Here is a 15,216-nt window from a genome sequence, read left to right as displayed (position 1 = left end):
CAATATAAAGCAGCAGGAGCTAAGCAGACTCTCTCTCTCTCTCTCTATAATATATATCTTTTAGTGAAAAGATTCAGCAAAACCTGTATTTTAGGAGTCCAGTGGGCAGTCCTACTCAGTGAAAGACTGCTATTATGAAGGCATGCTTATACAGAAAAGGCTGTATGAGGACCACCCACTGGACTCCTAAGTCCAGAATAAGCAGAGGTTTGAATTAATAAAATACAAGTTGGATTGCTATACTGTAGATTTTTGGGTGAAAAAATGCTGTCCCTGCAACTATTGCCTGTGTGTGTATCTATGAGGAGTCCAAAAACAGGAAGTGAGGGTAGGAGAATCAGGGCTCTGTGCAGGCTCCTGGCCTGTCAATCATCCTGCTGTGTGAGCCAGGGGCGTGGTGTCATAGAGCCTCAGTGTGCAGAGCCCCGCTTGTCCTAAGTGCACAGACCCCTGCTTGTCCGCCCACACTTCCTATATTTGGACTCCTCAAAGAGACACAAACAATAGCTGTAGGGACAAAAATATACAAATTTTTTAACCAATGTATATTACATATACACATATTATGGTATCATCTACATTATATAAAAAGTTTTTGTTGACGACAGGACCTGTAACCAAGCATTTTCAGAACAAGAACTCTTGGCAGGAAGGTGTCGATAACCAATATTAAATTTGTAATTTAATCATAAGGTATAAGGAGCAAAACATAATAGTGAGCTTTAAAAAAAACAAAAAAAGAACACATTTGGATGGCAGGCTCTGCCCTTTAGTAAGCTAAACACATTCACTTGGATATTTCTTGTGAAAAGGTTTTGAAGTGTGAACATCTGAGATTAAACAAGACACACTAAGGAATAACCTGCTGAGAGAATATTTATAGAATGTGGTGCTATATAATTTATAACACTTCAAACAACGAGAGGTCAGAAAGGAAAGAAAACACAAAATACAGCCAAGCATTAAATGCTGTAAAGTCACTTGCGACCCCCAAAAAATGAAAGAAAACCAGGCTCAAATAGAAAGAGAGCCAGAGGCGTTCTCCTGTGTTCATGGTGATGAAAAGTAATGATGAAGTAACCCATTAGGCCTGGGAATAAAAAGGATATTACTTAATGAAAGACAGCGCTTTGAAAAAATCAGGAAAAGCTATAAAAACGTGCAGCCTTCTCCGTGGGGAAAAGCAGGTTTTTAACAGAAGTGCTCCGGCATAGTTAATCTCTCCAGCAGGTTAATCTTGCATATTTCATTTACTTCAGAAACCTGCTTAAAGGTACAGAATTTGAATCCAAGAAAAACAAATCTCTGGTAGAAATAAGAACAGTGACTCTATTGTTGCAGGAATAAATATGACATCATCTATTTCAGAGGAGGAAATGTTTGAACCTCTTATTAAACTGCATTGCAGAGAGCCTGTGATGTCAGACACATGACTATATGGGGGAAGGGAGAGGGCCCACCTCCACCAATAAATGTGACCATTCAGATCTTGTCCCTTTCCTAATAGAAAGAGCTATACTTGTGCTTTAAACCACCTCTTTTCTGCTGCCCTCAAAAGTGGTACGTGACGTGAATTCCAGACTATTCTGCTGCTGTTATTCAGATACTAGATGATAGAGGCCGATCAGTATGCAGTATTCAATATACCACAATGAGGACACAAAACCAATGCAATATGAGAGTGTAAAACAATAATAAGAGGAGTGGAGTAGGGTCATTAGATTTTTAACAAGTGAAGCATTTCGGTAATACAATATTTAGCTTCATTAGATTAGGTCCATAGGGATCTATGCATATATATAATATCCATGAAACACTATCCTACCTCTAAACATCCCTACACCCATATGGGTAGGAAACAGAATAGTACATGAAGTATATCAGAGACGTAACGCACTACATGCGTTCAATGGTTTTAACAGCATTTTTCAATAACCTGTTTATAATGCACTTTCATGCTTCACACACTGTCTGCTGACAATAGGATTACTGGGAGTTCTCTTTATCAATCGGGCTTCAAAGGAATTCTATGCCAAAGGAGGAAGACAAATGGACAGGTGCAAGGGCTCTAAGAGAATTCATGTTTAATCACTCAGCATTTATATAGAAAGAGAGAAGAAAATGGGAATAGTGATGTTTCACCCAGAAATAGGTTAGATAAGATGTATAAAAAAAAATTACTGACATGGGGGTCTCCAAAATAATGGACATTTATTTTTTAAAGGAAAAGGCGGATGTCCGGCTCCCAGTAGAAACAATAAAATCCCAACTTTAATGAAAAATGCTAAAAATACAGGTAGAAAAAAATTGTTCAAAACCAACAAAGGGTAAAAGCACAAACGAAACGCTTTTGCCCTTTGTTGTTTTTTTTTACTATTTTTTTCCACCTGCATTTTTAGTATTTTTCATTAAAGTTGGGATTTTATGGTTTCTACTGGGAGCCGGACATCCCAGTAGAAACAATAAAATCCAAACTTTAATGAAGGGTGAGCAGTTTTTTTCTTATTTTTCTGCTGATTTTTTTATTTTTTTTTTAGCTTGCCAGGCATTGTTATGTGCAGAAAGAGATTTACCCGGGTTCTGGTTAGACATTCAAGATAAAGGATCTGGCAGTAGTAATTTAAGTAGTAAATAAAAATTATGTTTCTATTTTTTTTTTATGTACATTTTTTAAAAATGTATTTTGTACATTATTATGGAGGCTGCCCATTTATAAATCTGCTTTACACTAAGTGCAATGGACAACAATAGGGTTGACCTGTGAGCAACAACTATTGTGTGTACCTCTGTTATCCATAAACTGGTGTTATATTTCACTGTACTTTTGTCTGTAATGAAGCTGGGAAATTATTTGTGCAGAACATGACGTCTCAGCTTAGTTTTAGGTCTAGTGGCCAGAATAGACACTAAGATTTTAGAATAATTTTTTTAAAAATCACCAAAAATTCTTAAAGGACATCTGCAGCAAAAGACAACTTGGCCCCAATCCACAGGATAGGGGATAAGTGTTTGATTGGGGGGGGGTCAAACCGCTGGGACCCCCCCGTGATCTTTTGCACGGGGCCGAGGCTCTCCCATGCAGGAGGCGTGCCGGCTGCAGCGTGACGTTGCGGCCGACACGCCTCCTCCATGTATCTCTATGGGAGAGGCGGGGAGGCAGCTTTTGTACCTCCCCGCCTCTCCCATAGAACTGTATGGGGAGGGGGCGTACCATCGACCTCAGAGAGGTCGACACTACGCGCATTAGCCAATCACATAGAGCGCCAATGCGGGGGGTGCCAGCAGTCGGACCCCTCCCGCGATCAGACACTTATGCCCTATCCTGTGGATATGGGATAAGTTGTCTTTTGCTGCAGATGTCCTTTAAAACATATGGTTACATTAAAACCTTATTCAAACCATATATTATTTTTTGATGACATATAACTTTTAATGGTTCATAGTCATAAACAGTGCAATTCAATAGCTGTTGAGTCAATGGTACAACTGAGGTCTATGGGCCTTAAAGGGGTACGCAGCCCCTAGACATCTTATCCCCTATCCAAAGGATCTCTGATCTCTGCTGCGGCACCCCAGTCATCCAATGCACAGAGCGAACTTCACTCCATGCCGGATGACTGGCGATGCGGGCCGGAGGCTGGTGCCGTAATGGCCATGCACCCTCAATGCCACGCCCCCTCCCATAGACTTGCATTGAGGGTGGCGGGGCCGTTACAGCACGAGGGGGCATGTCTGTGATGTCATGAGCCTCCGGTGCTGCACCCGAAGCTCTAAACGAATGCTTGTTGCAGCAGGGAGATAAGATGTCTAGGAGCGGAGTACCCCTTTAAAGGGGTTATCCAGGAATTTTTTTTTTTATATATCAACTGGCTCCAGAAAGTTAAACAGATTTGTAAATTACTTCTATTAAATTTTTTTTATCAATTCAGTACTTATGAGCTGATGAAGTTGAGTTGTTCTTTTCTGTTTAAGTGCTCTCTGATGACACGTGTCTCGGGAACCGCCCAGTTTAGAAACAAATCCCCGTAGCAAACCTCTTCTACTCTGTGCAGTTCCCGAGACAAGCAGAGATGTCAGCAGAGAGCACTGTTGCCAGACAGAAAACAACAACTCAACTTCAGCAGCTGATAATTATTTAAAGGATTAATATTTTTTAAGAGAAGTAATTTACAAATCTGTTTAACTTTCTGGAGCCAGTTGATATAAAAAAATAAATAAAAAAAAAGTTTTTTCCTGGAATACCCCTTTAAGGATCAGCTAAAGGCATTACTTACCGATTCTTCATCTTGTATCATATGAACCAGGTTATCCAGAACAGGGGTTAGATTTCTAAAGAGACAAATAAAGACACACTGCATTTCTGTCGCAAAATTATTATCTGGGAAAGAACAGAGGGAAGAAAATGGAAAAAACATACTTGGATTTCATGTTGTTAAAATTCTTTCCCAATGCCAGGTGTCTTATTGATCTGTTCTTACTGAGCCAGACTACAAGAGTAGAGAGGTCAGACTCCAAACCTATGAAGAACAGAGTATTGCATCAAAATAATCAAGAAGTAAAGGACACAGAACACAAGTGACATGTCCTCAATTGAGATGAAAATCGTTCTTTTACATCATTCGCTTCAACAAGCTGATTCTAAGTGAGAATGGCTTTTGCTTGTGAGAACACAGCTTTTGATGGAAAACTCACTTTTCGCAAGTGTGATTAACCCCTTAAAGACTCAGCGTTTTTCAGTTTTTGCAGTTTTGTTTTTTTCCTCCTTACCTTTTAAAAACCATAACCCTTTAAATTTGCCACCTAAAAATCCATATTATGGCTTATTTTTTGCGCTACCAATTCTACTTTGCAGTGACAGTCATTTTACCCAAAAATCTACGGCGAAATGGGAAAAAATTCATTGCGCGACAAAATTGAAGAAAAAATTGCATTTTGTAACTTTTCGGGGCTCCGGTTCTACACAGTACATTTTTCGGTAAAAATGACTCCTTATCTTTATTCTGTAGGTCCATACGATTAAAATGATACCCTACTTATATAGGTTTGATTTTGTCGTACTTCTGGAAAAAATCATGACTACATGTAGGAAAATGTATACGTTTAAAATTGTCATCTTATGACCCCTATAACTTTTTTTTTTTCCGCGTAGGGGGCGGTTTCATCTGAAGTTTTTATCGGTAGCATTTTTGTTTTGATCGGACTTTTTGATTTTTTTTCCCCATTTTTTAATGGTATAAAAAGTGACCAAAAATATGCCATTTTGGACTTTGGAATTTTTTTTACATGTTCGTTATTAACCGTGCGGTTTAATTAACAATATATTTTTATAGTTCGGACATTTACGCACATGGCGATACCACATATGTTTATTTTTATACAGTTTTTTTTTTAATGGAAAAGGGGGGTGATTCCAACTTTTATTAGGGATGGGGTTAAATCACATTTATTAACACTTTTTTTTGCAGTATAATAGCCCACATAGGGGGCTATAACACTGAACACACACACTAATCTTTACACTGATCACTGGCGTGTATTAACATGCCATTTATCAGTGTTATCAGCGCTTGACTGCTCCTGCCTGGACAGACTTGTATAAGGGTTGTTTAAGATTTTTTTTTTTTAAAGTTAGCTCTTTTTCTTGTTTCCAGAAACAACACCATTCTTCACCATCAGCTTTGGTTGATATTGAAGCAATGTCCTATTTACCTGAATGGAACGGAGCTATAATGTTAGACACAGCAGTGGAACAGGAGTGGCATGGTTTATTTACAAATAAAGAAATATAAACAAATAAATAAAAATATGTATTTACATTTTAAGGAATTCAGTAATTTAAGTTTAAATGTGTAAAACATTATGAATACCTCAGTGACAAGTTTTATTTATTTGCAAAAAAGAAAAAGATACAAATGCAATGCAATGGTGCATCTGATTTTAATTCTTTAATATCTGTGACACATTCTATTTTCAGATTGAAACTGGTTTCTATCCAGCTGCCTTGAAGTTGAATCCAATCCCTGCAGCTGTATTACCATATAGCTTACATTTCTCACCATAAGCAAGAGATTTATGTGTTGTGGCCCAGTACAGGATATGCACCCCTGTTCCCTTGCTGCCCTGTCAGGTAACCCCCTACAGTATAACCTAGGCCCCCCCCTTGCACCTGTTCCCCTTGTACTGTTATCTTTATGCTGTGTATTGTAATTTAAAAGTGTTATGCCTTTAAGAATAGTTGACATGTGATTAACCTGTTGTCATGTGATTGTAACCCAGTGCGGTATTAGTGACCATGTGACCCCTCCAGAGTCTCCCCCATAAAAACCCTGGGTGGAGCCTCTGCTCTCTCTCTCTTGAATGCTGAGTTGCAGTAAGGTCAAGTCCTGCTAGAGTGTGTCTGGAGTCCAGAGGAGGCCTAAAGTCATATAAGCAGCCACGAATTCTCAAGTCCCTTGCCCCACAGGTCAAGTCAAAGTCAAGTCCTGTCTCAAGTCAGCATGGCCTGCATCCAAATTGTCGAAGTCCACTATAAGTCCCAGCAAGCCCTAAGGTCTCTGAAGTCACTGGTCACCTCAGTAGGCCTAGCCAAGCTGTACAGACTGTTACACCTGTCTGACTCAGTAAGGCTGCCATTGTTCCGTAACTTGGCGTTGGAGTCATTATTTGCCCCCGTGCCTAGCCCAGGATCCAGCGGTATTCCTTCAGGTGGTGTAGAGGATAAACCACGCCATGGCGTCACGAACACAAGGGGTTAATGCCATCTGCCCCTAGGGTAATTCCATCTGCCCTCATCACACCCTCACCACATATGATTCTACAAAAGTGTGCGCTGTACTTTCAGTAGAAAAGTGTTCCCAAGACACCTCCCATGACTATTCAGAGCTACTCAAGAGTGGCATATAAGGTCACATTACAGCAAGTTATGAGATCCAGTCCAGGGGTTTCTGCCAGCTTGAATGTAATGTGCAGAATATCACTTACCATTATCTGATATATCTAAGCTGGTGATATTACGAATTTCCGCTATGCAGCCTTCCAGAACTTGAGCTCCACCTGATCTTAACTAAGCCAAAAAATAAATAAAAGAGCTGCTTAGACGGTAAATTACAGGGATAGAATCAATGAACAAATAAGGCTATATTTATATGTCCACTATTTCTCTAACTCTTCTCTTTGATGTCTAGAATAGTATAACATGCTGAACTATTCTATTCAGTAACCACTCAATATAGGACAGACCCCAATAAGTCAACAGAATGATCAAGATCCAATACAAAATGCACCATAATGTACATCCAGTACAAAATGCATCATAACAGATCCATCATATTCGTGACAGCTTGTTGTGCAAAAACCATGACACAGGAAAAGAAAGACCTTTGAACACAGCTTAATAAGAACATTTCATTGTTTTGAAACACTCTCAACACAAAGGGCAGATAACAAGTATCTCATACATTATTGGTATTGGAAAGTCAGATAAAACAGTATTGTTCTACATCAAATATAATGAATACTTGCAGAAGACCAGATGCATATTAATTGCCATTAATTCACATAAACCACAATCTATTCCCTAACCAGATAACAGTAATATGCTTGGCAAAACAAACGTGAGATGTTCTATAAAAAAGAAGGTACATTTGACAATATTCATGCTCTGATAAGTATAATATATGACTACGAACTTCACAAAGAAATACATTTGTATTCAAGCAGTGGACTCGGAAAACTAGGCCCCAATCAGTTATGCAGCGTTGGCTCAGAACATTGAGGCTACAGAAGGTTCTGTGCAAGTAAATTAATGTCAGGAGGACAGAATACAACAAAAAACTTATTTAGTGTTAACCATAAGAAATTATCATCAAGAGGGTTCGCTCAATACACACAGAGCTATACAATATAAGGAGAAGACCTAGATATAACACAGATGGTACTTACACAGTGACCAAGCTTAGGAAGCATGACAGGGAAAGCGGATAGAGATAAGTACACAAAAGATATTGCATGCATACGAATATAAATGTAACAGTCATAATGAGATTTTGCTGATCAGAATCAAATCATTATTTAAACTTTTTACTTTCAAAAGAGCTGAAAACAGTAGTTAAATGCAAAATCATAAGACACCCTTTAGATACAAAAGTATATTATTTCTTATGTATTGGTATATTCAGCAGTACTGTGCAGAGATTGTTTTCATTCACATCATTCCCTGTTACCAATGGGGCTGACTATCTTATTTTAGACACAGGTAGGTTATTTTAACAAGCAACAATCTGCTAGATAGTAGTTTTTTCCCCAGGCTCTTGCCAACCCACAGTAAAGAGCCCCAAAGGGCATTATTTCTTATATATCAGCTTAAATTCCTACCGTCAAGATTCTATAACAGCACAGAGTAAGGCCAAATTGGACACAGTAGTAGGTGCTATAGGGAAGATAAAGTGATCTGATCTCTCCCGGTGTGGACAAATTTTATCTAGGTCAACAAAATATTTTTCCCAAGTACAAAACGGTTTCAGGTACGTTCATTCATGTAATATGGCAATGTTTATAAAATAAAGGATATTGCGCTCAAATAATTAACTTCTCTAAAGGAGAAGTCCTGTTTAGAAGTTTTTGTACCATGACATCTACAGTACGACTGGTGATTTGCTGATCAGCAGTGTGATGTGTTGCCCACAGGCAACCAGGAAGAAGACAGCAGTGGAGGACTGGAGGGGCCGTCAGCAGGTGAGTCCGGTTTGTTGTTTTAGATGCTGGCAGCTCAGCCATAATGGTACAAAAAACTTCTGAAGGAAGACCATACAAAAAGATCCCTGGAGCAGGTGAGCAGAGCTCCAGCCGCCGTCTTCACTCATCAGACCTCATGGATAGCGAGCATTGCTTAAGATGCAGACGGGATCCGCGGTCTATGCAGTAAGCGCAATAGATTGTAAATATACATCATGGTGCGGTAAGTACCAGGCAGCCAGGACTATATTTATGATGCCATTTTTTATTACATAGTTGTTTTGCATACCTAGCACTTTTTTAAAGATCAGACCCCTACATATAGCCAGGTAAAGCACCTTGCAGCATGCTTTACTCAGCTATATCTAGGGATTGGGTTCAGCACTGAGACACAGTCCAAACAAAACATGTCACATGTCTGCATGACAAGTCAAACATTTTTTTTAAAGACTGAAATTTTAATCTCACACAATCCCTCACTTTACACCTATTTATCTTTGTGGTAAAACCCCTTTAATGATAAGACCACTGCAGGTCTTCAAACAGCAGGACAATCATTATTAGCTAGCCATTGTCTTGGTAACAAAACCAAACTAAAATAATACACATATAAAAAAGTATACATTTATAGCCTACAAGACAGAAAACAAACACACATATACGTAAATCGATTTTCACATTGTAAAATAACAAAATAACAATGAATGTACTGACACCAAGCTGTCTTACCTCACAGTTACTGAGATCTAGGGACACCTCCTTTAGGTTAAGGTTACATGCCAAGCCAAGTAACAGAGCTCTGAAATAAAAAAAAACAGCATATAAGAAACCAGTTATTGAGCTGAAAATATACCCTGTATATATTATGCATTTCCCTCATTTCAAATAATGGTTAGATGGAAAAATTCAGCATGGTGACTAATGTACTGCACTCTGAAAGGCAACATAATGCAGTGCAGACAGCGGGCATATGGTGTTACTTTACACTTGACTAAAGCTGGTATGGAAACTGTGAAATGATTATGTCATATCACCACATGCAATATCTATCAAGACTTTATACAAAAGTAGATGTCATAATTATAAATTGCAAAATCATATTGTTAGTGACTTTCAGCAACAAATTACCTATTAAACACAGAATTAAAGGCATTTTTCAGGAGGGAACTTATGACACATCAAATAGCAGCAGTTGGGATCCAAGCTCCGCCCAGCATTGCCAGTTCGCGCACCAGATGTCTGGGGTGCCGCAGCTGAGATCGCTGGGGTCCACCGCAATCAGACATCTTAACATTAACATTACGGCATTTCGAACACTTTTCTAAATGCATATAATTTTTAAAAAAATTATATTTCCTAGTGAATTTTCTGTTTGTAAAAGCTACCACTAGGGGTCTCCCAAGATGGTCCAGTCTCTAGTCTTTTACAGATTTTAGACTCATGCCTGGCCTGGCATGAGTTTGAAAACTCAGACTGCAGCCGGGAAACGTGACAAATACAGCGCTGCTCCCTGCCTGTCTATTAGACAAGCGGGAGCGAGTGCTGTGTGCGCAGCTGGGCTTACTTGCTGCCGAGATGGAATTCGTACCCCCGCCGGAGTGTCCGTGATAAAGACCACTCAAGAAAAGCTCAGGGACCCCACAGTGTGCAGCAGAGCAGAGCGCACTACTGATATGGCCGGATTCACATGATGTCGCGCCTGCCGGACTACTCCCCCTTCCTGCTTCGCACACAGCAGAAAAACTTAGCAGCCATAGCTTTAAGAGCATTGCTTTATGAGCATTTTTATCTCAAAATAAAGACAGGGATAGAGTTAATGTGTGTCAGGGAAAGATTTGGGGAGGGGGGGGGATTAGGGACAGTTTAGTTGATGATAGGTACACTTTAAAGAACATGTGTCCTGCACTGTTCTACATAGTGAGATAGATGTGTTCTACAAATGTCACTTAGAGGTGGTCCTGCTGTAAATCATCTTTACATTAAACCATTTGGTATGACCTAAATGTTCTTCACATCACTGGGGGGGTCTAGCTGCTTAAACCCCTGGAATGACATCTAACTCACTTATTTACGATAACAAAGTGCTGGTACTGCTCACACTTAATAATATATCATATAGTCAAACTACAAGAGTAAGTTAAAATTTAGTCATTACTGTACTGGTTTTGCATAGTCTATACTACCCCAGTAAAAACTACAACTGAAGCAGATTACTTGAGTCTTCACAGTTATCACTCTTCCCATGGCTTTAGATTATGGGTCTTCAACCCAGTCCTCAAAGCTCACCAATAGTCCAGGATTTAAATATTTTCTCTGTTCTATTCCAACAGAGTAGAAAAAACTCAATGTTGGTGGGTCTTGAAGACTGGGCTGGGGACCATTGCTATAGATGACCAAATCTATCCAGATCATATCAGTGCACACTAGGGGGCCTGGAAGGCAGATTATATCACATGACTTGACAATGCTTGGATGGATGTAATTGAGATGAGCAAGCTGAACCCAGAAAACCCGGCCTTGCTCAGAACTTTGGGATGACCACTTTATGGCGAGCTTTCAAACTTTGTCAGGCTCAGCTTGAATGAGCCCAATAACGTCAGTATTAATAGCAGAAGGGATGAAGAACACATGGCGTTTTGGTCCCTGAATGAAAGGAGAAAGTATACTGGGAATGCTGAGAGGACATTAGGGTAGCCCAGCATACCTTGCAGTTATCAGGCATCTAAGGCCAAGTTATGTGTATTTTCCGGGTTTAATGAAACATATAGCATTTCTACCTGGGTTTAACATAGATACGCATTGAAAGTGTTGACAGTAAAAGTAGACTGATAGTTTCTCTACCACTTTACTACTTGGTTAGTGCTAAATCACCACAAAACATAATAATCTTCAAATCTTTTTTAATAAAAAAAAAAAAAAAGAAAAGTCTCTTAAAAAGAAATGGTTGGCAGAGGAAGGGTTAGAATAAAGTGCACCCCCTGCCATGTCCTCTGCCAGTAAGCATGTTGGTGGTAATAGCAGCTCTGTGGGAAACAACCATTTGCTCAGGCCCAGTACAGATGGCAGGTAGATATATATATATATATATATATATATATATCTTCTTTACTATTTTGGGACACCAATCCTGTTGCAACTTCATATGGGAGAATTTTTGAATCACTTAGAAAAAAGCTATTGCATCTTTCAATACCTCTGTGTGCATTTTAACACGCATATGCCAACATAAGGGATATTTTATGCACCTTTATTTTAGTGTTAAAAAGCATACAAAATCCTTTAGCACAGTGTGTTTTTAACCCCTTAACAATGCAGGATGTAAATGTACGTCCTAGAGCTGTGCTACTTAACGCACCGGGACGTGCATTTATGTCCTACACATGACCGCGAGAATCGGAGCGATGCTCGGGTCATGCGCGCCAGGTCCCGGCTGCCGATAGCAGCCAGGGACCCGCCGGTAATGGCCGACACCTGCGATCACGCGGATGTCTGCCATTAACCCCTCAGATGCTGTGATCATGGCATCTGCAGCGCTGCTGTCACTAAAATGGATGATCGGATCGCCTGCAGCGCTGCTGCGGAGATCCGATCATCCAGAGCGGCAGACGGAGGTCCCTTCACCTGCCTCCGCTGCTTTCCATAGGTCTTCTGCTCTGGTCTGAGATCGAGCAGACCAGAGCAGAAGATGACCGATAACACTGATCAGTAGTATGCCCTATGCATAGCACTGAACAGTATTAGCAATCAAATCATTGCTATAAATAGTCCCCTATGAGGACTATTAAAGTGTAAAATTAAAAGTAAAAAAAGTAAAGTAAAAGAAATGTGGAAAATCTCCTCCCCCAATAAAAATTCAAATTGTCTCATTTTCCCCATTTCACCCCCAAAAAGTGTAAAAAAAAATAAAAAAAATTATAGACATATTTGGTATCGCCGTGTGCATAAATATCAAAACTATTAAAATATAATGTTAATGATACTGTATGGTGAATGGCGTGAACGTAGGAAAAAATATCCGAAATTGCAGCTTTTTTTATAGCATTTTATAAAAAAAAATGTATTAAAAGTTTTATATATGCAAATATGGTATCAATAAAAAAAGATCACAATGCAAAAAATGAGCCCCCATACCGCCGCTAATACGGAAAAATGAAAAAGTTATAGGCCTTCAAAATAGAGGGATTTTAAAAGTACTAATTTGGTTAAAAAGTTTGCGATTTTTTTTTTAAGCGCAACAGTAATAGAAAAGTATGTAATTATGGATATCATTTTAATAGTATTGACCCAAAGAATAAAGAACACATGTAATTTTTACTGTAAATTGTACAGCGTGAAAATGAAACCTTCCAAAATTTGCAAAATTTTAATTTTCTTTTTAATTTCCCCACACAAATAGTATGTTTTTGGTTGCGCCATACATTTTATGGTAACGTGAGTGCTGGCATTACAACGGACAACCTGTCGCGCAAAAAACAAGCCCTCATACTAGTCTGTGGATGAAAATATAAAAGAGTTATGATTTTTTTGAAGGCTAGGAGGAAAAAACTAAAACGTAAAAATAAAATAGTTTTTTTTTTTTATTGAGTCCTCAAGGCCAAAATGGGCTAAGTCCTTAAGGGGTTAAACAAGCTGTTCGTTATCATGGGTTACCGCCTGTCACCGTAAAACTACTTGAATATATTCCTATGTGACCCTAGCAGTGTTATGCATGGCTTTAGAGCTCTTAGGCAGGGTTACACACGTGTTCTGATGCCTATTTCATTGCCGGGTTGCGGAGAACCTGTTCGCTGCGAACCAAACTATTTTGAAAAGATCACCATGCCCGCCGAGGCAAACTTTCAAGAAAGATCGCTCAACTCTAGATGTAAACTGTGGCCATATTGTTTACATACAATCACAGAGAAAGTGATTGTGTAGATAGGATGGCAGGTTTTTGTTTTAAACATTTTACATTACATAAGTTATATTTTAGCTATGTTAATGAATGTGTTTACACTCCTAAAACAAGCCACTGAATTTCTGTTCTGTTACCATGCATTGTTTCAGCCTAGTTGCTTGTTGCATGCATTATAAGACACCACTTATTGTAGTAGCTAGATAGATAGTCAATCATTTTAAAACAACACATCTTTATTGCTTTTTATATAAAACAGCTATATCATAAAAAAATATTTTACTACCAAGAGAACAGTTGTATGAACTTCCTCGCCTCTAGATTAGCTTTCTACTGTACAATATACAGTCATTTTGGTAATCTATAGAGAAATTAAATCCGGTCTGTGTGATTTCTTAAGCTTTTATGTTGGATCTTTTGTGTTTTGAGTAAAAAACTATTAGTAATAAACCAATTGTTGATGTGAAGACCCCCAGATCCCCAGGGGAAGGGTTTATTAGGAAGCGTGTATAGCTATAGTTTCTTTATACCAAAGCATTGAATATCTGTGTGAATAATTGAGGGCACCAGGCTTGGTTCCTTGCAGCTGTGCTAATCTTTATAATTTCAATGGTCATTTTGCTCTGTAATTTCCACAGGGATATAAAGCTTATGCAAATAAGCCAACTACAAATTTAATTATGTGGTAACATTTAATTGTGTTCTAAACATCTATGTGTGTTATGCCAGTTTGTTGTGCTATTAAATTGGATTAAGACCAAGATGAAAAATACTCTTTTTATAATAGAATGGCTGACAAAAGAAAAAAGCTATACTAAACTTAAAAATATCATTTAAAAAATATAATGCTTAATCACATTGGTTTATGATGAAAAATGATTTTAAAGTGAAATATACAGTGTGTCCAAAAATAATCAATGCCTTTTACATACATTTTTATGTTAAGGTCCATGAATTGCAAACGTACAATGTGCAATATACTGCGAATGCAGAAATGGATATACGATCCTCTAGGCGCTCGCCCAGTGGAAGAAGTGGAATAAACCAGTTCAGACAGATAAAATAATAAATGAATAAGAACTCACAATAGAACTACTTTCATTTATTATTTTATTTGTCTGAACTGGTTTATTCCACTTCTTCCACCGGGCGAGCGCCAAGAAGATCGTTTTTCCATTTCTGCATTCACAGTATATTGCAAGTTGTTTCAAACCGTCTGGAGGATTTCCCGAAGATGGGTCACATCCAGGCAGCACTCACTCACAAGTGTTTGGGTATCTAAGATCTACAAGGTGTTGTGCTTTGAGCATAACACCACCAGGTTAGCAGAACCACATAATTGCTACTATTTACCCTCCGTAACTCGGGAGTAACAGCACATGTATTGCGCTTTTGTCTGTTTTCTTTTTTAAATATATTGAAACGTACAATGTGTGTTCCTGGGATTAAAATTTATGTCAAAGTAAATTTATGGTCTGGGTTTACAGCTCTCGCAGTCTAGTAGGTCAACTGGGAACTGCGAACCATTTTAACCATGTCTGCCTTCTGTGCACCTCCAATCCATCCTTAACTTGACTACCCAGTTAATG

At 38.7% G+C, this 15,216-nt stretch overlaps 1 protein-coding gene across 4 annotated transcripts in view; it reads right to left on the bottom strand.

Annotated features, from left to right (window-relative positions):
• Positions 1-15,216, bottom strand: part of CARMIL1 (capping protein regulator and myosin 1 linker 1) — a 339,650-nt gene that overhangs the window by 134,785 nt on the left and 189,649 nt on the right. For 2 of the 4 annotated variants that reach the window (XM_056521326.1, XM_056521328.1), the window contains 5 exons: positions 9,463-9,532; positions 7,942-7,953; positions 6,982-7,063; positions 4,418-4,517; positions 4,275-4,329 (listed from right to left, as the gene is read on the bottom strand). In XM_056521326.1, the coding sequence (XP_056377301.1) occupies positions 4,275-4,329; positions 4,418-4,517; positions 6,982-7,063; positions 7,942-7,953; positions 9,463-9,532 (319 nt within the window). The remainder of the gene's footprint in view (positions 1-4,274; positions 4,330-4,417; positions 4,518-6,981; positions 7,064-7,941; positions 7,954-9,462; positions 9,533-15,216) is intronic. The other 2 variants (XM_056521327.1, XM_056521329.1) reach the window with 1 other exon arrangement.

Source organism: Hyla sarda, chromosome 5, assembly GCF_029499605.1.
Source record: "Hyla sarda isolate aHylSar1 chromosome 5, aHylSar1.hap1, whole genome shotgun sequence".
Lineage (NCBI taxonomy): Eukaryota > Metazoa > Chordata > Amphibia > Anura > Hylidae > Hyla > Hyla sarda.
Note: the sequence above shows the minus strand (reverse complement) of the source record. Positions and strands in the feature narration are given on the sequence as shown.